At 41.8% G+C, this 25,935-nt stretch overlaps 1 protein-coding gene and 1 pseudogene across 17 annotated transcripts in view; one reads left to right on the top strand and one right to left on the bottom strand.

The window, feature by feature from the left end:
• The first annotated feature begins 1,565 nt into the window (after positions 1-1,565).
• On the top strand, positions 1,566-2,423 carry LOC118881330 (annotated as a pseudogene).
• Positions 2,424-21,727: 19,304 nt separating this feature from the next.
• The window catches only part of RBFOX1 (RNA binding fox-1 homolog 1), a 1,497,346-nt gene continuing 1,493,138 nt past the window's right edge, over positions 21,728-25,935 (bottom strand). For 6 of the 17 annotated variants that reach the window (XM_036826196.1, XM_036826202.1, XM_036826214.1 and 3 more), the window contains one exon: positions 25,426-25,644. In XM_036826196.1, the coding sequence (XP_036682091.1) occupies positions 25,497-25,644 (148 nt within the window). In that variant the 3' untranslated portion in view covers positions 25,426-25,496. Of the gene's footprint in view, positions 24,471-25,425; positions 25,645-25,935 lie in introns of those variants that run through there. The other 11 variants (XM_036826207.1, XM_036826200.1, XM_036826199.1 and 8 more) reach the window with 5 other exon arrangements.

The following is a 25,935-nucleotide window of genomic DNA, read 5'->3' as shown; positions in this document are numbered from 1 at the left end:
TACAGGGCCACCTTGACACCAAGTCATCCCGAGTGAGTGACTGACAAAGGGGAGCAAAGTGGAATGTCTTCTAATTGGTCAAATGCAGGCCTCTGGGGCTCAGTTCCTGCCTCCAGGGCCCCCCCCCCTTTATGCCCCGGGATGGCTCCGACCGCCATATATGGGTGCGTTTCTTCAAACTTCAAGGCTCAGAAACTCTTCACTGAAGGCCCCCAAGCCTCTACAGAGGCAAGAGCTGGATGGAATCGTGGGTGTGTCTTCCTAGCACTGGCACGAGGCTGGTTCTCAGTGAGGACCCAGAAATGAAGCACAGAGTGGGAGCTTATACCCAACAGGGACGCGCCTTTGTTTACTCTCAGTAACCTGGGCTTCCGTCAGTAGGAACACATCACCTCATGATGGTCTGCTTGCCTTCTCCCCCACTGGATGTAGAAGTCCCAAAGAGTGTACCTAAGCCCTCTGGTTCTCTTTCACAGCATGTGATATTTCCCTGATTCTTTACTGATAAAAAATATCCGGGTTGGCAGAAGCCTAATTTTATGTAGATTCAGTTAAAAGAAAGGCTGAGTGGTTCACGTAATAATGGGAACCATGATAGGAAACAGAACAGAATGGGATCACTATTCTCTCTTCTTTTTTCATCCTTCACCTTTCTGTGTGTGAGCACTTGACCTCTCAAATAATAATAGCTTTATCCTTGGGCTGGAACCACGGCTGCTATAGCTCTGGGCTCTCAGCTGTGTAGTTTTCACAAGCAAAGGGAAGGACCCTCTTTCTAAGCTCCAGCTCCCAGAACCCCAGGAAAGGACCGTGAGGACCGCATTTCAGTCACATGACCACCTCTGGACCAATCACTGGGGCCCAGCATATGGAGCATTCTGATTGGCCAATTTGCATCAGGTGTCTGCACTTGGGTGAGGAGGTGGGGGCCTGTTGCTGCATGTGACCCTGTGACAGAGCCCTCCCCGCGGAGGAGGGGAGGAGGCAGCACAAACGCAGTCGCTGGGGAACATTTGTGAGCCGAGCTGTCGTCCCCATTGCAGTTTCTACTACACATGTCCAGCAGGATTCCTAATTCTTATTTTTACATTTATTTAATGCCTGTCTCTACCATCAGACGGAAAGCTGGTTCTCACCATGGACAACCCAGCTTGTGCAAAATGAACACTTATTAGGTGAACATATGACTTAATCTCAATAGCTTCATCTTAGGGACCTGGGGGAAAAGAAGATGAAATTCCTAGAAATCCTCAGGAATTTCCCAAAAGTCGTTCTATACTTTTTATAACGCTATTATGTGTTTTTTTAAAACAATAACAGATGACCATCATGATAAAAAGTGAATAATTTTTTTCACTGATAGGGTTATAGGAGATGGCTTAGAGGTTTTCTGTAACAAAAATGCATTATCATGCATTTTTAGGAACTGATACATTGTCACAAGATTAGATATTTCAATAATATGTAAGAGTTCCTGATACAGGCATTTCATCATAGAAATCATCAGCAAAAATAAACTTCAAATAAAAATCACTGTTAGCTCTTCTTCTCTGTAAAAACACCGAATGGCGGATGATGCCAGTGCCGCCGATGGGCCCGGAGGCCCCGGGGGCCCTGGAATGGGAGGCGGCGGTGGCTTCCATGGAGGCTTTGGCAGCGGCGTCCGGGGCCGGGGCTGAAAGCCATGGAGCTCGCGGAGGCGAGGCCGAGGACAAGGAGTGGCTCCCCGTCACTAAGCTGGGCCGCCTGGTCAAGGACATGAAGATCAAGTCCCTGGAGGAGATCTGTCTCTTGTCTCTGCACATAAGGAACCTGAGATCATTGACTTTTTCTTGGGGTCGTCCCTCAAGGACGAAGTTTTGAAGATCATGCCTGTGCAAAAGCAGACTCGTGCTGGCCAGCAGGCCAGGTTCAAGGCATTTGTCGCCATCGGGGATTACAACGGACATGTTGGTTTGGGTGTGAAGTGCTCTAAGGAGGTAGCCACTGCCATCCGTGGGGCCATCGTTCTGGCCAAGCTCTCCATCGTCCCTGTGCGGCAAGGCTCCTGGGGGAACAAGATGGGTAAGCCCCATACCGTCCCTTGCAAGGTGACTGGCCGCTGTGGCTCTGTGCTGGTGTGCCTCATCCCTGCCCCCAGGGGCACTGGCGTCATCTCAGCCCCTGTGCCCAAGAAGCTACTGATGATGGCTGGAATTGACGACTGCTACACCTCTGCCAGGGGCTGCACCGCCATGCTGGGCAACTTCGCCAAGACCACTTTCGATGCCATTTCCAAGACCTACAGTTATCTCACTCCTGATCTCTGGAAAGAGATGGTGTTCACCAAGTCTCCGTATCAGGAATTCACTGACCATCTTGTAAAGACCCATATCAGAGTTTCCATGCAGAGGACCCAGGCTCCAGCTGTAGCCACAACATAGTTTTCTATGAGAAAAATAAAATGAATGAAGCCAGTTTAAAAAAAAAAAAAACACTTTTAAAATGGAAAGATAATTCCTCAGATGTTTAATATTTTAAAATTATCATTCTTAAGTTGAAACTTTAAAACGCAAGACATTCAGTGCCCAATCCAATATCCTGATCTTTCTTTTGTGACAAAATGGTCCAGACATGGAAAAATGCCTTTCCTTTTGCATTGTCATTGGTCGAATTGTTAAGGAAGAGACCAAACACATCTTGGGTTGGTTTTAACACCAAAAGTTGGGTGTTAGGGCTCATGTTGTTTCATATATGTGCCCCTTCCCTTTTTTAAAAAAATTTATTTATTTTATTTTATTTTTATTCTTGGGTGCATTGGGTCTTTGTTACTGCGTGTGGGCCTTCTCTAGTTGCGGCGAGCGGGGGCTACTCTTCGTTGCGGTGTGCGGGCTTTTCACTGCAGTGGCTTCTCTTGTTGTGGAGCACGGGCTCTAGGTACGCAGGCTTCAGTAGTTGTGGCTCACAGGCTCTAGAGCGCAGGCTCAGTAGTTGTGGCGCACAGGCTTTGTTGCTCTGCGGCATGTGGGATCTTCCCAGTCCGGGGCTCGAACCCATGTCCCCGGCATTGGCAGGCAGATTCTTAACCACTGCACCACCAGGGAAGCCCGCCCTTTCCCTTCTTAAGGATGAATCATCCTATCATCTATCTATCTATCTATCTATCTATCTATCTATCTATCTATCTATCTATCCATATCTATTTTTCTGTCTATCTGTCTCTATATATCTATCCAAGTATGTTTTGTCTTACAAACCTCTGTAGCCTGCAGTGAATATTCAAACCCTGGAATACACAAGTGCACATTATTGGATAGTATTTGAATAATGCAGTGTTTATAGCTCCTAGCAAGATTCACAGCCCTACGAAGAATTACACGTTGAAATGGACAATTTAACGACTTATTTTGCTTCCAAAATTTGCTATTTCCTGGAACACCACTCATAGTACTTGCATACACTATGCATGTAAACTCATTAGTGCTTATTTTACTTTCAAGAATGACTTACCATGAGCAGCAGAAAGGGCCGTGAACACACCCTTGTAGCGGGGCAAGAACACCCAGCAAGACTGACTGATTTGTTCATAACCCCTTTTCTCCTGTGCACTCCTGTCCACGTTCCAGAAAGTTTACTCTTTGATTTTACATGCCAGTGTTTCCTGCTCTTGCTCTTCATCAATGTCAGTGGATCCTTCAGTAGTGTCTCTATGCCAGGAAGTTATTCCCACATGGAAACCCTAAGCCATACATGGCACGGGACCGACAGCAGTGGACCGAAGTATGTCCTTGAGACTAACTACATCAGATTCCATATAGCTCACACCTCCTATGTGGTAAGTGCCCAATGCTTATGGAAGGTGACATTGTATAAATTTTGCAAATAGGGAAATTGAGGCTCACATGAAACTTGCCCAAGGTCACAAAGCTATAGAATGACAGAATTGGGTTCAATACTTCATTATACTACCTGTCATCCCTTCAAGCATCGGCATTTATATTTCCTTAAATTTCTATGTTTTTATTTCTGTCTGGAGTGCATGAATACTTATTTCTTTTGGCAATGCTACCACTGCTATTATTATGTATTTTTAAATTATTTAGGGAATGCTTAAAATGCACTGTGCCAAATATTTTCTACATTCACATGTAGAAAATGTAATCCTTCCAATAGCACTCTGATGCCAGAACTCTTATTATCTCCATTTAACCAAAGAGGAAACTGAGGCTCTGAGATGCCTTCCCAAAGTCTCTTGATAAGTTACAAAGCTGATTAGTGAAAGCAGTTCTGTCTTGTTCCAAATCTTATGTTCTTTTTTTTTAATATATAAATTTATTTATTTATTTTTGGCTGCATTGGGTCTTCGTTGCTGCTCGCGGGCTTTCTCTAGTTGCGGTGAGCAGGGGCTACTCTTGGTTGCAGTACTCAGGCTTCTCAGGCTTCTCATTGCGGTGGCTTCTCTTGTTGCAGAGCATGGACTCTAAGTGCGCGGGCTTCAGTAGTTGTGGCTCCTGGGCTCTAGAACGCAGGCTCAGTAGTTGTGGCGCACGGGCTTAGTTGCTCCTCGGCATGTGCGGAGCACAGGCTCTAAGTGCACGGGCTTCAGTAGTTGTGGCACACAGGCTTCAGTAGTTGTGGCTTGTGGGCTCTAGAGCGCACGCTCAGTAGTTGTGGTGCACGGGCTTAGTGGCTCTGCGGCATGTCGGATCTTCCCGGACCAGGGCTCGAACCCGTGTCCCCTGCATTGGCAGGCGGATTCTTAACCACTGCACCACCAGGGAAACCCCCAAGTCTTACGTTCTTAAACACAACAACACATCACTTCCTGCAATCAGGAAATGATACCAGCTGTATCCTGGAAGTAGGTGGAGTGACATTTGACTCAGAGAAGGGGACTTCTGTAAGTTTCCAGGTGTGAGATTTGGGGTAGGGATGGTGGCCTGGGGGAGTGAATGCAGTGAATGGCCAAATGGTCCTGGGATGCTAGAGCTGGGAGGTCTTCTAGAGACCATGTAGGTTACGGAACAGAGGGAGAGGCTAAGGCACTCAGGGCTGCAGAAGCTAAGAATGTTTTAGCCCTCTGTGCTAGGCGGCTCTGAGCACTTCCCAGAAATTTACTCATGTAACCTTCACAACAGTCTCAGTTACAAATGAGAAAACTAGGCACAGGGAGATTAACTAGCTTGTCCAAAGTCATTCAACAAGGATGTGACAAAGAAATGCGGGAACGAGTGTCTCTGCCCTGTCCAGCCCCATCTCTGGGGTCTTCTTCCCTCTGTGTGCCTTGAGTGAGGGGTGCAGTTTTACCGCAAAAGATAATTCTTGACAATCCAGCTGCAGGATCAACTTATTTTTAGGGGAAGGGAGGAGTAGGGAATGATTAGTGACCTTAGTTCTTTCTCTTACAGATTCTTAAACTCAAGTCACGAGTATTTGCCCTGGATGGGCTGGGGGTTTGGTGGGCACAAAGATTTCATTTAGGACATTCATTTTTATTTTTCTTGGAGAGATTGTGAGGGCAGGTGACAGACTCATTTCTGCAATCCCAGGTTAAAACTAAAATCTGAAGCAAATGTTCACCCTAGTGCCAGGCACCTAAAGTGCTTTTAGACCCAGAGACACAAGCGTATCATTGTGCTATTATTTGCAGAAGTGTTCAGCTCAGCTGTGAAGGGATTGTTTCATTCAGTTCTGTTTAAAATCATGTAGGCAGGAACTAAAAAAGCATTTGGCTCAGGGAGAGAGGACTTTTAGTAATTTACACCCTTCCATTATTATAAGGCTCGTGTGTGTGTGTGTGTGTGTGTGTGTGTGTGTGTGTGTGTGTGTGTTGTATATGCATCCCATTCCTTTTGGCAAGTAATGCGTTTAATTAATCTACGTGGAGTTTTAGTACAACATAGTTGATTAGCATAGTAGACGCAGTGCCTTTTTAATATAACAAATCTACTGAGAAATATCCTTAGCTAATGAGCTGCATCATTTTGGGAAAGTTTGTCTTATAACTAATGTATGAAAATAACACTGTATTTTTTATGGTGCATGCTCAGAGCCAAATAAGTCATCCTGGGTATGAATAGAGTTCTAAATCTTCTACAATCTGTACCCACTCCCCCGGTCTTTTTTTTTTTTTTTTAACTTTTGTGGGTTGATTTCTCTTCTATATGATTTCTTGGCAAAGAGGTAGAGCCAGAGCAGACTTATCAACTTTCAGTAAAGGTTTGTTGTAGGTCATCTGAAGGCAGAAGGAATATTTACGACAGACAAGCTATGTGAATTGTCTTCAACCCCTTTGTAAATTTGGGGTAGAGTTCACTTATATTCCAGCAAGAGTACCCATTGATGGGCACAACTTCTAGCCCTCTTCCCCAGACTAAGAAAGGATGACTCTGCCAGCTTCAAAAGGGAATCTCTTTCACTACAGTCCCGTCACAGAAATGACATTCTGACCTTCTGACTTTAGTCTTCCTTGACTTATGTTGTGGTTACATCCTGTAAGTTGAAAATCTCAAAAGTCAAAAATGCATTTAAGGGACTTCCCTGGGATCCCACATGCCACGGAGCAACTAAGCCCGTGCGTCACAGCTACTGAGCCCGCGCACCACAACTACTGAAGCCCGCGCGCCTAGAGCCCGTGCTCCGCAACAAGAGAAGCCACCACAATGAGAAGCCTGTGCACCGCAACGAAGAGTAACCCCTGCTCGCCGCAACTAGAGAAAGCCCGTGCACAGCAATGGAGACCCAGTGCAGCCACAAATAAATAAAAATAAATAAATCTATAGAAATTATTTTAAAGAAAAGAAAGTATGCATAAAAGTGGTTAATATAGAGAATTTTAAAAAAATACATTTAATACACCTAACCTACTGAACACCATAGCTTAGCCTAGCCTACCATAACCATGCTCAGAACACTTACATTAGCCTACAGTTGGGCAAAATCATCTAACACAAAGCCTACTTTGTAATAAAGTGTTGAATATCTCATGGAACTTACTGAATGCTGTACTGAAAGTGGAAACCAGAATGGTTGTATGGGTACAGCATGGTTGTAAGGGTAGTAGTTGTTTACCCTTGAGATCTCATGGCTGACTGGAAGCTGGGGCTCACTGCCACTGCCCAGCATCACACGAGAAAATCGGACTACATGTCGCTAGCTGGGGAAAAGATCTAAATTCAAAATGTGAAATATGATTTCTACTGAATGCACATTCCTTTTGCACCATCATAAAGTCGAAAAATGCTGGGTCTAACCATTGTAAGTTGGGAACTGTATTTCATTATTCTAAGCACCGACCACATTGTTCAGACCTTCAGCTAGAATAAGAGATGAGAATGTGAACCAATGCTCAGAAATTCCATTTTGATTCTTCTGAGGGTTGATGACCTGTAGAACATTGAAATGCCTCTTAAATATATACCAAGGTCTTTTTTTTTTGAAGTATAATTTATACAAAGTGAAATGCACAGTTTGTGATCATACAGATCAACCACATTTGACAAATTCACATACCTGTATAACCCATATGCCTATAAAGATATAAATATGCTCATCCTTCCAGAAGTTCTCATATTTGTTTTAATTTGCATTTCTCTCGTAATTAATGACGTTCAACACTTTCTCTTGGGTTGATTGAACTTTGGTATACCTTCTTTTGTGACGTATATGATTAAATCTATTGTCCATTTTAAAAAATTGGGTTGTATGAGCTTTTTCTTTTTAATGTATTCAGCATGTAAGTTCTTTGTCGCATATATTTATTATGAATATTTTATCCCATTCTACATTTTGCCTATTTATGATATGTTTAGCACCCTTTGATAAACAGACATTTAAAATTTTGATCAGGTTCTGTTTTTTTTCTTTTATAGTTAGTATTTCTGTGTTCTAAGAAATCATTGCTTACTGCAAGGTCATGAAGATATTCTCTTATGTTTTCTTCTAGAATATTGTTTTAGCTTTTGGTATAAGTCTGTGATCTAGCTCAACCAATAAGATTTGGGGGGTGGTGAAGATTTTTGTTTTGTTTAATATCAGGTGTTGTTGAAAACACTCTTTCTTATTGAATTGCTTTGTCACCTGTGTCAGAAACCATTTGTTCATATATGTATTTTTAGACTTTCCATTTTATTCTATTGGTCTGTATATCTATCCTCTTACTGTCAATTTATGGTAGGTCTTGAATCCAGTTAGAGTATATCCTTTAACTTTTTTTTCCTCTAAATTGTTCTTATTCAAAATTGTTCAAGCTCTTCTTAGTCTTTTGCATTTCAATATACATTTAGAATCATCATGTCAGTTTCTACAAAATGTCTTTATGGATATTGAAAAATATTATGCTGAATCTGTAAATAAATGCAGAAATAATTGACATCTTAGTACTACTGAGTCTTTTAATACATGAGCATTGTATAGTTTCCATATTTTAAGTCTTCTATAATCCTTCTTAGCAATATCTTACAGTTTTTGGTGCATGTCTTTTGTTAAGTTTATAAGTATTTTATATTTTGCATGATTTTGTAAATGATATTTTTCCCAATTGCTCTTTGCTAGTTTTCAGGGATACAATTGATTTTTTTTTAATATATAAATTTATTTATTTATTTTTAGCTGTGTTGGGTCTTCGTTTCTGTGCAAGGGCTTTCTCTAGTTGCGGCGAGCGGGGGCCACTCTTCATTGCGGTGCGCAGGCCTCTCACTATCGCGGCCTCTCTTGTTGCGGAGCACAGGCTCCAGACGCGCAGGCTCAGTAGTTGTGGCTCACGGGCCCAGTTGCTCTGCGGCATGTGGGATCTTCCCAGACCAGGGCTCGAACCCGTGTCCCCTGCATTGGCAGGCAGATTCTCAACCACTGTGCCACCAGGGAAGCCCTACAATTGATTTTTGTATATTAATTTTATCTTTTACAACTTGCTAAATTTACTTGTTTATTCTAGAATTTTTTTTTTTTTGTAGAATCCTTTAGGTTTTTTACATGCAAAATCCTGTCACCTGTGAGTAGATTTTTACTTCTTCCTTTCAAACTTTATAACTTTTATTTTATTTTATTTTATTACACTTGTTAGGACCGCTAATGCAATATTGAATAGAAGTGATGAAAGCAGACATCCTTTTTTTTTGGCCTAATCTTTGGAAGGAAGCATTGAATTTTCACTGTAGCTTCAATATTAGTTGCAGATTTTTTTGGTGAGATATTTGTTATCATTTATCAAGTCACACAAGCTACCAAGATTACCAGTACAAATGTTGACATACTTGCTTGAGAAATGCAGGGACACCAGAAGGCAGTTTCCCATCATTAACCGACATTAGACAACCTCCTGGCATCTACGGGAGACACATGCAAACGTCATCAGTGATGATTGCTTTGCGTACATTCCCAGAAAACTTTCTGATATCTTTTTTGTTGAATCAAACCATCTGTGAAGCCAACCAGAACATTTGTCAAATGAACAACATGGTCTTGGCTTCTTGGACTCATGGATCAGCTTTAGGTGGCTGAGGACGGGATATTTTTTCCTGGATAGTCCCAAGAGGGCTATAGTCCTGGATGTGCATTTTTTTTCCCCAAGGGCTAGGGATCTTTTTTTTTTTCTTTTTCTCCTGCTAGAAATAGCCCTCATCAAGTGTATTCCATCATGATTAATTAAGATCAACAGTATTGCCCTGTCCAAACAGATGATCCAAGCTATGATTAAGGAATTAAAGATCAAAGAACAAACAGCCCCTTCAACCAACTCTGGTCTGTTCCTGAGTCCTATACATCCCTGTAACCTTGTTTTCTCTCCTAACCCATTTAGTCAACAATGAAATGTGTTAAACTTAACCAAGAGGAGAACTGTAAAACAAAATAGGCACAATAGAGCATATCCAGTTCCCCTTGACTTTGACCCTTGAATCTTTTCTCCTCCCTATTTTTTCCACCTCTCCTCTTCCTGAACTTGACTGACAGATCTCAAGGCTTGCAATCTCTTTAATGCACTGTTGGATAGTTATCAGAATGGGATCACTAACACTCTTGCACAAGAGGCATGATAAAATAGAAGAGTCTCTAACTTTTCCAACCATACCTTTACAGAAGTTAAAGGTGAAAACTGTTACATGTCCAATCTGTTCCTGAAGTCATGTACCCCTCCCTTGTCCTCACCCTATAGAATTCCAACCTTGCCTTGAGTTACCAAGTTCAGATGGTCCCTGAAGCATATTAGCCGAGTCAAGTCTTTTGCTCTATTTGAGTCACTTAAGCTATTTTCCTTTCAATAGTTCAAAGTTGAGAATTTAACAGTGTGTAAGAATTTACCCTGTAGGCAAAAGAAATTGGGCATATGGGTGAAAGTAAGCCTTGGAATATTTGGTGAATTAAGTTATTTGGTACAACTGAATCCTGGGACTCATGAGAGAGGAAGAAGGGGTTAAATGGGGCCAGGTTTTTAAGAGGCATGAGTACCATATCGGACTTTTAATTGTAGGTGCTTCATTAAAAAATTATTGAATGAATGAATATTTATAAGACAAAGACTGGAGAGTGTCATCTGGTATAACTTATAATGTTCCTTTGGAAGAAATCTTAGTCACCGAGAGCTTTGCTTATTTAATTAATTTACTTGCATATTTCTTTATTTTATTCTTTTTTTTTTTTTTTTTTTTTTTTAATTTTTTTTTACTTTTTTTATTTATTTATGGCTGTGTTGGGTCTTCGTTTCTGTGCGAGGGCTTTCTCTAGTTGCGGCAAGTGGGGGCCACTCTTCATCGCGGTGCGCGGGCCTCTCACTATCGCGGCCTCTCTTGTTGCGGAGCACAGGCTCCAGACGCGCAGGCTCAGCAATTGTGGCTCACGGGCCCAGTTGCTCCGCGGCACGCGGGATCCTCCCAGACCAGGGCTCGAACCCGTGTCCCCTGCATTGGCAGGCAGATTCTCAACCACTGCGCCACCAGGGAAGCCCTATTTTATTCTTAATAGCTAAATTATGTTTGAGAAAATGGTCAAGACATTAGAAGCTGAACACAATATCCAGTTTGAGTTTGATTTGTAGAATATGGCAATTGATTGGACTGTAGGAGTTTTGGAAATTATTTAGATTGAGTTTCAGTTTCAATCGTACTCTACTTTTGTGTGAGAAATCTCTCAATGTCACTCAACACACACACACACACACACACACACATTCACACACATTTTTGGTTATATTTATCCATCAGTAAAATAGCAGATATCTTTGGGCAATTCAAAGTAATTTGGAAAATGTGTGCTTCTTATTCTTAATTTTGACTCAGGTCTCTATCAAAGTCTCATCAAAATGGGTTCTGAGAAGTAGATTCTTTTTTTCCCCACTTTAAAAAAAATTCTTTTTCATTATGGTTTATTACAGGATACTGAATATAGTTCCCTGTGCTATACAGTAGGACCTTGTTGTTCATCTATTATATATATACCGGTTTACATCTGCTAACCCTAAACTCCCAATCCAATCCTCCTCCACCCCCTTCCCCTTGGCAACCACCCATCTGTTCTCTATGTCTGTGAGTCTGTTTCTGTTTCAAACACAGGTTCATTTGTGTCATATTTAGATTCCATATATGAGTGATATCATATGGTATTTGTTTTTCTCTTTCTGACTTACTTTGCTTAGTATGATCATCTCCAGGTCCATCCATGTAGCTGCAAATGGCATTATTTCATTCTTTTTTATGGCTGAGTAGGATTCCATTGTATTTATGTACCACATCTTTATCCATTCATCTGTCAGTGGACCCTTAGGTTGTTTCCATGTCTCGGCTATTGTAAATAGTGCTGCTATGAACATAGGGGTGCATGTATCTTTTTGAATTATAGTTTTGTCTGGATATATGCCCATGAGTGGGATTGCTGGATCATATGGCAACTCTATTTTTAGTTTTTTGAGGGACCTCCATACTGTTCTCTATAGTGGCTGCACCAATTTACATTCCCACCAACAGTATAGGAGCATTCTCTTTCTCAGAAGTGGATTCTTTTATCATGTGAGTTCTCCAGAGAATTTTTTCTCTCTCCTGATAATAATAATGGCTAAAGGATACAGTTTTGTGTCAAGCACAACCTACCTTTCCCTAGGCAGGGTCTCATTTCTTTTCTCTAAACAACCTTATGAGGTATGTTTCATTACTCTGCCCATTGTTCAGATAAGGAAACTGAGTTTCATAGAGGCAAGTGGCAGATCAGATGTGGTGAGTTTATGTAGATGATTTTTATCCTCATTGGTCAGCTGGACATTAAGCAGTCAGTGTCATACTACTGGGGCATCAGCCAAGGAGAGAGGTTCAGAAAAATGTATGGCCCTGGGATTTAAGGAGAGTGCCTCAAGGTGAGACACGAAAGCGGTACAAGAGACACGCATAGCTCTTCAAGTTCACGGTGTTTTACTCTGTCCACACTCCCACCTACCCAACCCACACTACATCTCAAATACTCTCATTCTCAAGCAGAGACATGGATTTGATTACATTGGTTCTGAAATGCCCCCAGGCTTTCAATGAAGTCTTTCTTTTTTTTTTTTTTAACAACAATATATACATTTTTTTTTCTTTTTCCCCGTTACATTTGGAAATCTGTTAGTAGAGAAACATTGTCCCAGTGGAGAGACATGCCAGGGAGTCAGAAAAATGTACATATCTGTTGAGTTAGATCACTCAAAAGTCCTGAACCTGCCCTTTCCCCCTCTGAAGGCAAGAATGTCAAGACCATCTTCTTCCTGCAGGAGCCCTTTCCCCCCAAACCCACCAAATTCGTCAGGCTGTAGAAAGTACCTGGAACAAGAATAATCATAATGGCAATAACAACGATAGGCTTTCTTGTACCCCGGATGCGTGAGAAGCATAGCGCTATGGATTTTACTTATTGTATCATTTACTTCTCTTCATAGCCTGTGGCGGGGTGTGGTTTCATTTATCCCATTTTTATCATATGAGGAAACTTTGGTTCCTGAATGTCAGGTGACATCCCTAGGGTCACCCAGAGATATAATGGGAGACCCAGGCTTCGATACCAGATCCGTCAGACTCTGAGCAAGTGCCATGGACCCTGATAAGATTACAAATCCGGTTATCATCTCGCAGGTGTTATGAAATTGGTACTTGTAGAAAATAGGTGAAAAGTTCATAGTAGAGCATCTGCAGAGCATGGGTTGGCCAAAAAGTTTGTTTCGGCTTTCCTGTAACCCATAAATAATTATTTGAAGAGTCTTCCTTTTCACCTATCAATGGTCATTCTGGCTTACACACAGGATGGGACAGTGGAGGGTCATAGTTTGCAGTGTGGGATCACCGCTTCTGTGAACAAATAAACATAGTGACTCTAAGTGTTGCCTTTCCTGTGTTGGGAAGGAAACAGTTTCTTTCTACCCTTCTAGATCCTGTGGCTGGTCTAATAACAAAAATGAAATAAGGCAGATTAACAGGAGAAAAACAAATTTAATTACATACTACACTCAAAGTATACAATTTAATGAGTTCGGACATATGTATATAGCACTGAAACCATCACCCAGATCAAAATAGTGAACCCCCGAGGGTTTCCTGGTGGCCTTCTGTAGTCCTTCCCTGTTCTACCCCCATCCCCACCCTGGCCCTAGGTCATCACTGATCTGCTTCCTATTCTTAACAGTCAATCCTATATCCTGGTGGGTCTTCTTGCATCCAACTGTATTTTATTTATTATATTTTGTTTTTCCCACTCTGTGTGTGGAAGACAAGTAAACAACATCCAGAAGTTTGGCTGAATGCACTCCTGGCCTTCTGAGCAGCCCCTGGGTGCAAGGCTTCCCTTGAGTGGCATCTGGACACCACCCCTACTCCCATCGTCTTTGCGTGGCACTGTCTCTTATTGATTGGTTTCCAAATCCCCAAGAGTCAACACCACCAGGCTTACAGGACAGAGAGGAGAGTGATGGAGAGAGAGAGCCTTTGAGAGCAGCCCCTCCCGAGGTAAGGAGCACAGCTGTTTGGTGGACGTGTTCCTGGAACTCACATGATGTACGGTGCACAGTTTCACATGAATCATTTACCACTATGCTCGCAAAAGGCTTTAAAAAAAAGAAGAACATACATATGGCATGTCACTCTTTCCCCATAGTACCATCCTCCTTTATTTCAGAGCATGATTTCTCCAGAAGCGAAGTGGTCTTGGAGGTAGTGAATTTAAACAGTTTGGCATTGGATTAGGCCCTGATTTAAAGTTTTATTTTTAATATTAAAAAGAGGAGTGTTACTTTTATATCCAGGAGAAGCAATGAGTAAACAAATAACTAATTCATTAGAGACAGGCTGCTATCTCTGAGATGAAAGTTTGATGTTAGAACTCAGCTTTCAAAAGCCTAAAACCCAGTCAGTGGGTCATTAGCTCAGCAGGCAGTCAAACTAAAAAAGAGCGATTTCGAGATGGGCAATGTCTGTGGTCTTCATTTCTTCAAGGTTTCAAAAATTAGCTTAGCACTTTCCCAGATGGAGAGAATACTTACTCTTAATGGCTACGGTCATGGTTATGTTGAGAAAATTAAATTTCATTGATGCTTTGGAGTCTTACATGCAGTGTTTCTTCCCCAATTTTACTAGCACACGACGTGAAGAGAAAAGTTTGGAGAAAAAATGATGTATTCTAGTATTACTCAGTTCATGTCTGGGATGAAGTTTTCATTTTAATAATGCCATCAAGCCCCAAGGCTGGAATTCAAGGTCATGGATTATAGCATGCATGCACTTGTAGTTTTCATCTACATAGGGACATTTTCCTTTTTTGGCAATGCCACACTCCTTTGCCCTGATGGGTTGTTCCTTGTCTTATACGATAAGAATGGAAACCTCTATAAGGATGCTAATCCAAACTTGGCCAATCAGAGCACCCCATCCCTCCCAGGCACAGTGATTGGTCCAAGGAGGACCAATCAGAATCCTTCCCTGGCTTTTGCTATGTCTTCACTACATGGTCTCACTGTGTGAGCAAGAAGCCATAACTTTAGCTGGTTTTTCTAAGATGAAGCAATATAGGCTCAAGGCTGCCAGATGGCAACTACCCCACCAAACGGAAGGAGCCAGTTGGAAGTATGAAAAAATATATGAGGGCTAAACACAGTGTGAAACAGAGCGGAGGGATGGAGAAAGATAGAGCTCTGACAGCATCGCATACTGGTGGAGTCAGGCATGCCTAAAGTCGGGGCTCAATATCTCTTGCTGTTGTTGAGCCAATCTGAGTTGGGTTTCTGCCCCTGCAACTGAAAGGATCTATGCTAATCTCACATTATATGGAAAGTCTTTCCCCCAGGTAGTCTGAGTTTGGGATAAAAGACTGACCTCCCAAGGAAAATCATGCTCTACATTTTGTTATTGATACTTGAACTTTCCCAACTTTTGAGTTCTCTTGGAGATTAGAAAGTACCTTTTCGCATCATTTTGGGTTGATAGGGCAGTTAAAAGAGTACAGATGTTGGAATCCTTTAGACCTGGGTTGGAATCCTGGATTTTTCAGCTAACTGCTTGGGTGGGTCGCTTCCTCTTTTTAAGCCCCAGGCTCCTCGTATGTAAAATGAGGATGGGTTAGTAACAGTTCGCAGAGTATGGCAACCCGGCCCACCTAGATAATTAAATCAGAACCCCTGGAAATGAAGTTTAGGCATGGATTTTTGGCAAAAACATCCCACCTGATTCTACTGTGCAGCTGGGTATAAGAACCTCTAGAGTTGATGAGATCTAAGGCAGGAGCTCTCAAAGTCTAGGCTGCATGCCAATCACCCTGACTCAAGACTAGCCACCGAAATTCCAAAGCTCTGTGGAGGGTGGGTTTTGGTACCTATAAGACTTTGTGGTGTTTTTTTGGCTTTATTTAATTTATTTTTTTAAAACATATTCTTTTTGATGTGGACCATTTTTAAAGTCTTTATTGAATTTGTTACAATATTGCTTCTGTTTTATGTTTTGGTTTTTTGGTTGAAAGGCATGTGGGATCTTAGCTCCCCGACCAGGGATCGAACCTGCACCCCCTGCATTGGAAGGCGAAGTCTTAACCACTGGACCGCCAGAGAAGTCCCCGTTTTGCTTTACTTTAAATCCTCTAAACCAGGAAGGAACAGAACTTTCTAGATGGTAATATATTGAGGCTAATGAAGGAGAAAAGGAGGGGTGAATATTTAGTGCACATCTTCTATGTTCAGAGCAGTTTATGTGCATTTTCGTACCCTTTTCTCGCAACTGCCCTTCAAGATAATTCTATTTTTCTCTATTTTACTAACAAGGAAGGGGGGTTTCATGTGGTTAAATGCGTTGGCCCACAACCAAGTGTTGGCGCTGAGATTCACACTTGGGGTGGAGTGGCTCTAATGCTGTGTTGCCTGGCATTGGGGGGGATGTGCATTTGCGGATCTGCAAACCCAAAGCAGAGACTTCCGGGCTGTTTTCTGCGTGGCGTGCATGCAGACTCCAAAGCACTATGATGGTTTCCAAGAACAGTTTCAGTAGATGAGCATTCTCCCTGGTTTTCCAAATTCAACCTAGCTTGGAACTCCCTCCTGCCATTAAAAAAATCCAATGTCTCACTTTTTAACATGGGGTTCGATTTTTGTTGCCAAGTGGGAGGTGAGTGACTTTTCCAGAACCAAACCTCTCAGTGCTACACAACCCCATTTAATTCTCACCAAAACCCTTTCATTTCACCCACATGAAAATTGAGCCCCAGAGGGGCTGATTAAGTTGCCTAAGGTTGCACAGTTGGGAAGAAGATAGATGATAACAGAGGCAGAGTTGAAAGGTCGATGGAGAGAAATTTTTAAAAAGAGGCAAAAGACCTCTACCCACTGAATTTTGCTGTCCGTGTTTCCATTCTGGCGTCTGCATGTCTAAGTATCTCACAGCAAGTAGAAATCACAATTATTTGTTTATATAAGCTTTCATGAGTCATTCTTTTTTTGTTTCTAAGTGATGGAAAAAATGATAAAAAGAAAGGAGGATTTTTTTCTTCTACCAGGTAGGGCACAAACAATTTTGAATTTCAGTCTCAGAAGATTGCAACTGACATTGAAAGTTTTGTGGGTTTTTAATTTTTCCTTCTTAACCTCCTTTTCTCACAAAGCAAAAGCTTGTGCTTTCTCTCTCACTCTCTCTCGGTCTTTAGAAGGAGAGGGGAAGAACAGGGCTTGGGAAAAAAAGGAAATAGTCCAAAGAACAACACATCATCTAGTCATGCAGTTTAGGGAAATAAAAAAGGGAAAAGCAGCAGCAAGCCAGTTTCGCTGACAGACCTGTCCCGCTGAGCGGCAGTTTCCTCTGGTGCCGAAATCCTGCTTACAGTAATGAATTTCCCTGTTGCTCGCCAGCCTAGGAGTGTTTGGGGGAGATAAAAGTCAAGCCGTATGCAGTGTCTCGGACCTGTATTTCAGTTCCAGACAGCTTCCTGGTGTGGCTGCAGAAAGTTTGCCTTTCCGGATGTGAGCATGAGGGTTTCGTGCGCTGACCTGCAAATTGCTGTTGGTTTTTTTTTTTTAATTCTCCTTTAAGGGTTGCTGGAGTCTGCGTGCTGCAGAGCTGCCAATTTGCCTGCTTTCCAACCATCACCTGCCCGCAGCACCACCATGACCCTACTTCTTGGGTCTCTGCTCTTCTGTTTTCTACCCGCGGTCCTGTTGTTTCTTCTTTCTTAGAGGCTGGGGAATTCTCTTGCTCTCCTTGGCTTTTTGCCTCATGCAGGCAATGCACCATCTGCCTGCCTCAGTCAGAGAGCTGGGATGTCAAAGTCACAGGCACAGGCTGGGGACCCTGAGGATAATCATGGGAGGGTGGTCTGCACTCTAAGAGGCGGACTCTGGGACCATCCTGATTTCCACCTTTTGAACAAGTGTAGGAAGTAAGTCATGGCCAAGTTACTTACCTGGGATGCCGTAAGGATTAAGTGGCAAGTGTCTGTAAAGTATTGTTCAGAGTGGAGCAGCAAGAACTTTGGAGCCAGACAGCCAATGCCCACGGCTCGGCTCCACCGTGTAGAGCCGTATCCCTTGGGCATCACCAGGTTTGCTTAAGCTCCCTGGTGGGTAGAGGGGGTAATAATAGTACCTACCTTGCCAGTTCTTGAGGATTAAATGAGATAATAATAACTATGATATTGATAAGTTCCATTTGCTGATCGCTTCCTCTGTCAGTATCTATGTGCTTTACAAGAACTAGCATATATATTTATGGTCCACTAGTGGGTATATTGTAGCTATGCTAATGCATAAAAACAAACATATTACATATTAAAAAGCTTTTGTATCCATGTGTGTATACAAAGAGATTTATTTTGGATGTATAAACTGTATAGATTATACATACATCTGTATGTATAATTGTGTTACATAATATATATCATATAGATATGGAATATATATTATTTGAATCTATGAAATATATATGGACACATATAAATTATGCAGATAGATATAGAAATGATTTATTAGTAAAAAGAAAAAATGCTATATGCCAGGCTGTTTCACACTTTTGAATGCATCTCATTCTCACAAGAACCGTATGAGGTTGGTATTATTTATTATCTGCATTTTTTAGGTAATGTAACTGAAGCACAGAGAGGCTAAGAGACTTTCTGAATGTCTCTCATATACTTGTTCATGTATAGACAGTTATGTGTTTATAGTATATAGATTAAATATGTCTGTTTTGTAGACTGGCTGGGATGGTATTCAAACAATGTTAGCTAGTCTTGTTATTTGTTTTATCCTCAATACACGCTATAACATTTGTTACCTTTAGGGAATGGCACCATTAGTTTTAAAAGAACCCTGGGTGTTTTCATCACAATACCACTTTGCTGTCCAGAAAATATTTCCCCTTTGAGAGAGTCGGTAAATGGCCCTTCTCTAGGCCAGATACCTGTGATCAAAGCAGCCTGGATTTTCTAGGCCATAAGAGTCAGAGACACACCTCTGGTTCCCCCACCCCAACTTTCCAGGAGGGTGATTAGGACACAGCATATAAGGTAAGACTGGGCTCTCCTAGGAGACTCCTCAAAGGTCCCCCGGGGACAGCTGCTCCTGGTCACCCCCCAAGTCCCTATTCCTTACGACTGCAAAAAAGCAATAAGAAACCCTGGCCTTTGGGCCAACATCAAGCATCAGGTTAAGCGATTGTACAATGAGAATTTCATATCCCTCAGAGAATACTGCACCTTGTGAATTTAAATACAAATTTCCTAAGTATGTAATATATAGTGTATAACATATAACACCATACATGCACACATATGTGTAGCACCATACATGCACACACATGTATCATCCAGCAATGAATAAAAAACAGAACAAAAAAACCCACCTTCGTTTTCCAACAAAAATGATTGTTTTATCTCTTCCCTAGAGAGACTATTTTTTTAGTCCTAATTCTTGACTTTGTGAAAAAATAATCACAGGTTATCATGAGAAAGGGTAAGAATATGCATGGATATATGCACGTGTAGGTCTGTGCTTGTGTATACGTACACTCGTGCACACACACGATTGGCTCTGCCGATGTTACAGGGGTCAGATCTGGAGGGAGAACCGGCCATGAACACAATTAGGAAGTTCACTGAAGGATGGGACCTCCAATACTCAACCCTGGGAGCCCTGGAAGCAGATGGGGCCCAGGAATCTGCTTTTTCAACCAGCTCATTAAGTGTTTCTGAGAGAGAACGTCTCTGGATGGTACAGTGGAGGGACATGATCACAGCAGGAAAGGGCTTTTGCTTGTGTGTGCATGAGTGCATGAGCACAAGCACGTGTGCATGGGAAAGCGACGTGCTTACTGGAGCTCTGTTTGCAGGAAAAGTAGCTCCGTGCCAGGAAGTAGCAACAGCCTTTGGGTACCAGCCTAAAGAATCCAGGTTGTCGGGATGTTGAGTGGGAAAATGGGACTTAGAATGGTCTAAGCTAATGGAGTCAGATTTGTAATGCATATATATTTTTTTAACATGGAGAAGGTTTTCCTGTTTAATTAAAATACGGTTCTAAGAAAAAAAATTCCAGATGAGATGAGGCTCTGACTACCGCCCAGGCATTGTCCACAAAACAAATAAGTACCGGCCTCTGTTTATACACAAAGCCTGTGCATCGCACCTAGTGGGCATCACCTCATGACCTTCCCCTGGCCCGTTTGCTCACCTCTGCCCACAATCCAGGTGGAGGAGACGGGTGGGTGTCAAGCACTGGCGTCCACTGGTCGAGTCTTGTAAGAAACCATTTCACTTCTGCCATCCATTTTTTATTTTCTTTACACTTGATGTGAAATATATGTGCTTCTCTCCGCTTTAGAGAAGAACCTGATTTGGGAGATTCACCTCTACTTATAGCCTCCAATTTGGACAGGGCAGGGACTCAGCTGTAAGCCAGCATTTTAGGAGATGGCCATCATCTCCTCACCATGTGCCAGGATAAAGCAGGGGACTTCTTTTTTTGAAATTAATACAGGCTCACATATTTCGCAAGGAGAGTATTAGAAGCCCAAGTTCACCATCACCACCACCAACATCATCAATAATGAGAGAGAATTTTTGGAAGAAGACGCAAGCTTCCAGGCCAACAGTCACTAGACATGACTTTAGGCAGATCATAGGACCTATCCTTATTGTCTTCATTTATACAATCAGGGTAATACTGTCCCCAAGGATCCATGGACATAGAGCAATGGAAGTTGACTTAACTTGTACAGTCCCACGTATAAGGAGTTTACAGAGAAGGGACCACTGAATATACTTGAAATGCTATAATGAATGCTCTGAAGACAAATGCGTTGTGGAGAAAACAATTCAGCCTTTGGCTCTTAGAGCAAAACTTCTTCTAAAATTGAATGCTGTAATTTCCCATTGGGCCAGGAGAACAGGGACCCGTTTTGGAATGTTGGACCTGCCCCTTGCTTGCTGTGTGGTTTACATAAACTAACCTCTTTGGTCTCAGTGTCCTCACCTGTAAATAATGAGCTTACGATTTACGAAGGACCACTGTAAGCCCTTCCCATATACGGTCTTAGTCCACATCACAGTATTAAAGGGTAGCTGGTCTTCCCATCCCTAATTATGGATGAGGAGACTGGGGCACAGAGCTTTGGTTTAACCCACCCTTGACTGCAGCCGGCAAGGAACCGAATCAGGATTCAAACTCACAACACCTGCTTCCAGAGCCCATATTTTAAAAAATCTTTACGTGTATTACCAACTTGATAGCAGTATTAAGGTAAGTAAATAAGATAGATAGGATTAAGATATTATTAAGATAACTAAATGGGGTAGATAATCCAACCCTGGTGGGAGCATTAAATGATTAAATGAAATAAGGAACACAAGATTCTTGGTCTTAGTAAGCCCTCAATACACGTAAACTCTACCACTTATTATGAATGATTATTTTTTCATCTTCTTCCTACAAGTCTCCCTAATTGTTGTACTAGTAACTAAAAGTTGTACTAATAACTTAATAGACGTTAGTAGGTGTTTCATTTGAAATGTACAGTTGTTTTTGTTGTTGTTGTTGCTTTGTTTTAAACCAAAGACTGATATTTCCATGCCAGGAAACAGCTAAGCTTAGTTCCGTTTCTTTCTTAAACATCCGTGGTTGGTTCCACCGACTTCTTTGGAAAGATACATGAGGAAGGGGAGCCCTCTGACCCACGCCCCCTGGTGGGCACAAGGGCAGCCCCGTGTGGGCGTGATGATTCCACTCCCCCAGGAAACACACAGAAGCCAAAGGACTCAGAACACGACTCACGTGGACCTTTTCAGACTAAGCTTTTATTTTTTGATATTACAAACCAGTTTTCTTTATTCACAAACCACTGTAAGTGATATAAACACTAATTTCTAAAGACAGATATACACATTTTCTGGGTTTGCAGATTGCGTGAGGTGTGGGTTAAGTCACTATATGCCACACATGATAGTAATCTTTTTTTTTTTCCATAATTCATAATAGCAATAGTTATTTAGATAAATGAAAACATTCCAAATAAATACCGTTTAAAAAAATCCAAAATGTCTGTTTACATCTCTGACATACAGTTTAAAATGACTTATTGGCCTCTTGGAGGAGTGCCCGACAAAAGATTCTGTAACATCAGTTGGCACCCAGGCGGCTCTAAATGATTTTATTAAAACTACATACAATCATGGGGGAAAGTACAGCTCAGCGATGAAAATCAAAACTGCAAATTAATTTTACTTGAACCAACACAGTAAGAATTCTATGTTTGTGATTCCAAATACAATGCAAATTCTGGATTTTGAAATCTGAGGCAAATGGGAGACATCGCTTGATTCTCCCGAACACTCTGTTCCTTCTACCTTGTTCCCCTTTGGGGTCGGATGCGGTAGCATTTTAGTACATCGTTTCCCTTAAAAACATCAATCAGGCACCCATTGTCATGACACCGTCTTCCAGGTAGGGGGATGAGAAGGTCTCAGGGATGCTCTAAAACACCCTCACGCGCCACCCCCGCCCCCCCAAATCAATCTGGTGAAAAGAACATTTTTTCCTACTTTTGGCCGCTAAGCAGTTTTTTCCCCCGTTTCTCTCTTTTTGCAAGATCACGGTGATCTGTCTTAGACAGCGAAGCTACAGAAACTCGGTTTTCAAATCTTGTGAAACTTTATTTAATATCCAACCGATCTTACTGCATGCACATAGGATGACAAGAGAAAAGCTGGATCACAAATACTTTTTTTTTTTTTTTAAGTTTTGTTTGGTTTTGTCTTAAAGCAGAGTTGTTACAGCAGTTTGGCAGGTTCACAGCGGTGAGTTGATAGCTTTACTAAAGTGCATGCCACATGGCCTGCACCGCACACATGGAAATTTTACCTATGGCAGCAAAACTACTGGGGACGACTTGCTGCAGGATTTTTTTTTTTTTATTTAAATACAAAAACAGGAAGGTCTGTGACAGATACCCCAACTTAGATTAACTTTGTAAACAGGACAACATGGAAAGACTTCAAACAGAAGAAGTATACAGACAAACTGCAATTTTTCGGCTGTGTCATTCTGGCCCTGCTTCAGAGGTGGGGGGACTTTGTTCTTTGGGGGATGTTGAGGGTGGACCTAGTTTTTTGCTTCCTTCTGACAAGTGTCCTGGGCCTTGGAGACAAAAAAAAAAACAAACTAAAGATACTGATTTGAGAGAATCCTTGGGGACCAGGAAAAATGGGAGGGCGGGCTCTCACGGACTGAAAAATTGCAGGTTGCTTACACGACACGGTCATGTTTCAAAAAGTACCAAGCGGATGAAAATACCATGATTATCTCTACCCAATGACTGCAATACTTGTAAAATGCTTCTATAAATCCGAATATGATTATCGTGTAATTCCATAAAAATTATACGTCTGTCTGTAACAGTTGTTCTACGAGGCTAAAACTAAAGCTTCATAAGACTGTTTCTAGAACTTAACAACGCCACTGCACAGATGTAAATTTTATACATTTTTTTTCACTGGTACAAAGAATTTAAGTTTTTATTACTTTCTTTTTTTTGGAAAAAAAGAAAAAAATAGAAACAGTGCTTTTTATCACCTTTTTATTAATGTTATTTTTTTCCCTCCCATAATATAAAAGTCAGCAATGATATCAATAATTTATTATACTGGAAGAAATATAAAAAGAATGCTTGTGGATGGCCTAACTACCAGTCTTTTGCCTAAATAACTAGCGGCTGGTTACGAAGCTGAATACCGCCGGGTGGAATGGTTTAAAGGGTGGGTTTGCACAGCTGCATTCAGCTCGGATGCACAAGTGTTATTAGAAGCATCCCCTCAACAACGTAACCTTTGGCTTGAACTGACAACGAGTGACTTAGAACCGTTGATATATGGTTGTTGGTGCAGTGTGGGTCGTTTAGATTCATCAGTTACTTTTTTTTTTTTTTCTTTCAGCCAAACCCCAGTCCCAACCCCCTAGGTGCCGCCCACCCTTCCCCTTTCATAAAATAAAATAATGCAGATGCAGAAGAACATGACTCCTGTAGTCACTTACACGCTTCCCAAACAGCTGATAACCCCAGTAGCTTAATATTCAGCATATATAATTCATGTACATGAGATAGCACTCTGGATATGGCCCTACACCAGTTTTTAGTCATAGCTAGCATCTCTCTAGGTCAACCACAAAAACTCCTACAGCCAGCAACCAAACTACGGAACCTTCAGAAATGAAAGACCCACAATATTAAAATACACAGAACAAAATATCTGAGGTATAAGATAAAAAATGTACTTTTTTTCCTCTTTTTATTTTATTTTTTTTAGATGCTAAAATGATGCACTACTGCATGTATTGCAATACCCAGGCCTCGGAAAGCTTCCTTTCTCCCCACATTGGAAGGTTTTTATGGTTTTGTCATTTAGTATGGAGCAAAACGGTTGTATCCCCCTCGGTATATACTAGCCTGCAATGAAGAAAGAACGAGACCCACATCATCAGCATGGCTCCTAGTCTTGGCATCAGTCAAGGGTGCAAAAGCATTCTGAAACAAAGCAATTTAAGGGGTGTGTTTTTTACATTTTCCTTTTGTAACACATGGATCATCAAAAAAGACTAATGTGAAAAATAGACACTCAGAAACAACCAAGATGGAGGCACCCCCTACCCATCCCAGGTCACTCTTAGAGAACTGAAGATAGATAGGGCCAATCCTGACCTCCCCCAATAGCTCCTTATAACGAAAAATCCCTGTAAAACCAAATTCCGTCGGCCAGCCCTGTGAGCTGAAAGGACTCGGGTACAAATGGACCACTGAAGGATTGGGGCTGTCTCATTTTGTTGGCTTGTTTGATTCATTAATGATGCTATGTTCCGTCGGGAAAAGCTCTATCTACACTCGAGAAGTCGAATGCAGATGACTTACTGAATGTAGTCATTCAACGCTCCTTTCCAACACATTCCCCAACTGGACTGGGTGTTGAAGGGAGCTGTTGAATGCAAAATCAGGATGAAAATGTAAATCAGCTTCTTACTTGACTTGGCTGAACCATCTGTATGGAAGTTGCTCTTGAGAGGGGAGTTGTGCAGATGAATTAACTTGATGTCACTGAACTTGTGCAAAATAATAGGTTTCCAAACCATGGCGGAATTTCTACGACCAAGCTCCAGGCAATTGTCTGGCCATGGCTTTAAGATGGCTTGGAGGTGGCACTGAACTATTTCCTTTTGCGAAAAGTTTTGGCGATTCAAATGAATGCCTATGGGGATTTATTTCTAGGAGAAGGACTGATATTCTCGATCCCAAGCAGAAAACTGCATGCCAAAAGCTTTGTAATGATTGCATACGCTCTCACGTGATGGGCACGTCTTACTGTACGTTTTAGTGCATAGAAGTTTGAACAAGTACAGGCAAATTCACCACCCCCCTCACCTCCCAGTGTTGCCCTCCCCCCCCACCCCTCCCAAAACAAAAACCCAGACACCCCCCAAAAAAACAAAAGACAACCCCCAAACTGATTCCTTCTAATTCCTTATGTACTAGGCACACACACAAAGTGTGCCCTTCTCTCTATTTTCTTTCCTGGGCGACTATGACTTTAAACATAAATTGTAATAGGGGAGGAGAGGCAGTCAGATTCTCAGCTGCCTGACAGCAGAGGCCTGGAAGTGTGCAGCTTAGCTCCTCTGAAGTCTGTGCTGGGGCTGGAACCTTGGGGCTATGTGAATGAGCAGCAAGGGAGGGAGAAAAAAAAAGAAAAAAAAAAGTTCTGCATTGACACTGCATTCTGTTAGTGATGGATTTAATTATCAAAATGACTAATTATTCCATTAAGGTAAGTGCTCGGCTAGGTGAGACTTGCAAAATGAGAAATATAATAACTTACATGCACTACATTGCCAAGAAATTAAGACATTTATCAAGTTTACCGGGAGGATTAATGTGGCATTTTAGCTGCTGTTAGCAGGAGACAAATTCAATTAAGGGAAAGTGAGAGGACGTCAACCGT

This window comes from Balaenoptera musculus, chromosome 15, assembly GCF_009873245.2.
Source record: "Balaenoptera musculus isolate JJ_BM4_2016_0621 chromosome 15, mBalMus1.pri.v3, whole genome shotgun sequence".
NCBI lineage: Eukaryota > Metazoa > Chordata > Mammalia > Artiodactyla > Balaenopteridae > Balaenoptera > Balaenoptera musculus.
The sequence above is the reverse complement of the archived record's forward strand: the minus strand, read 5'-3'. Positions and strand labels throughout refer to the sequence as shown.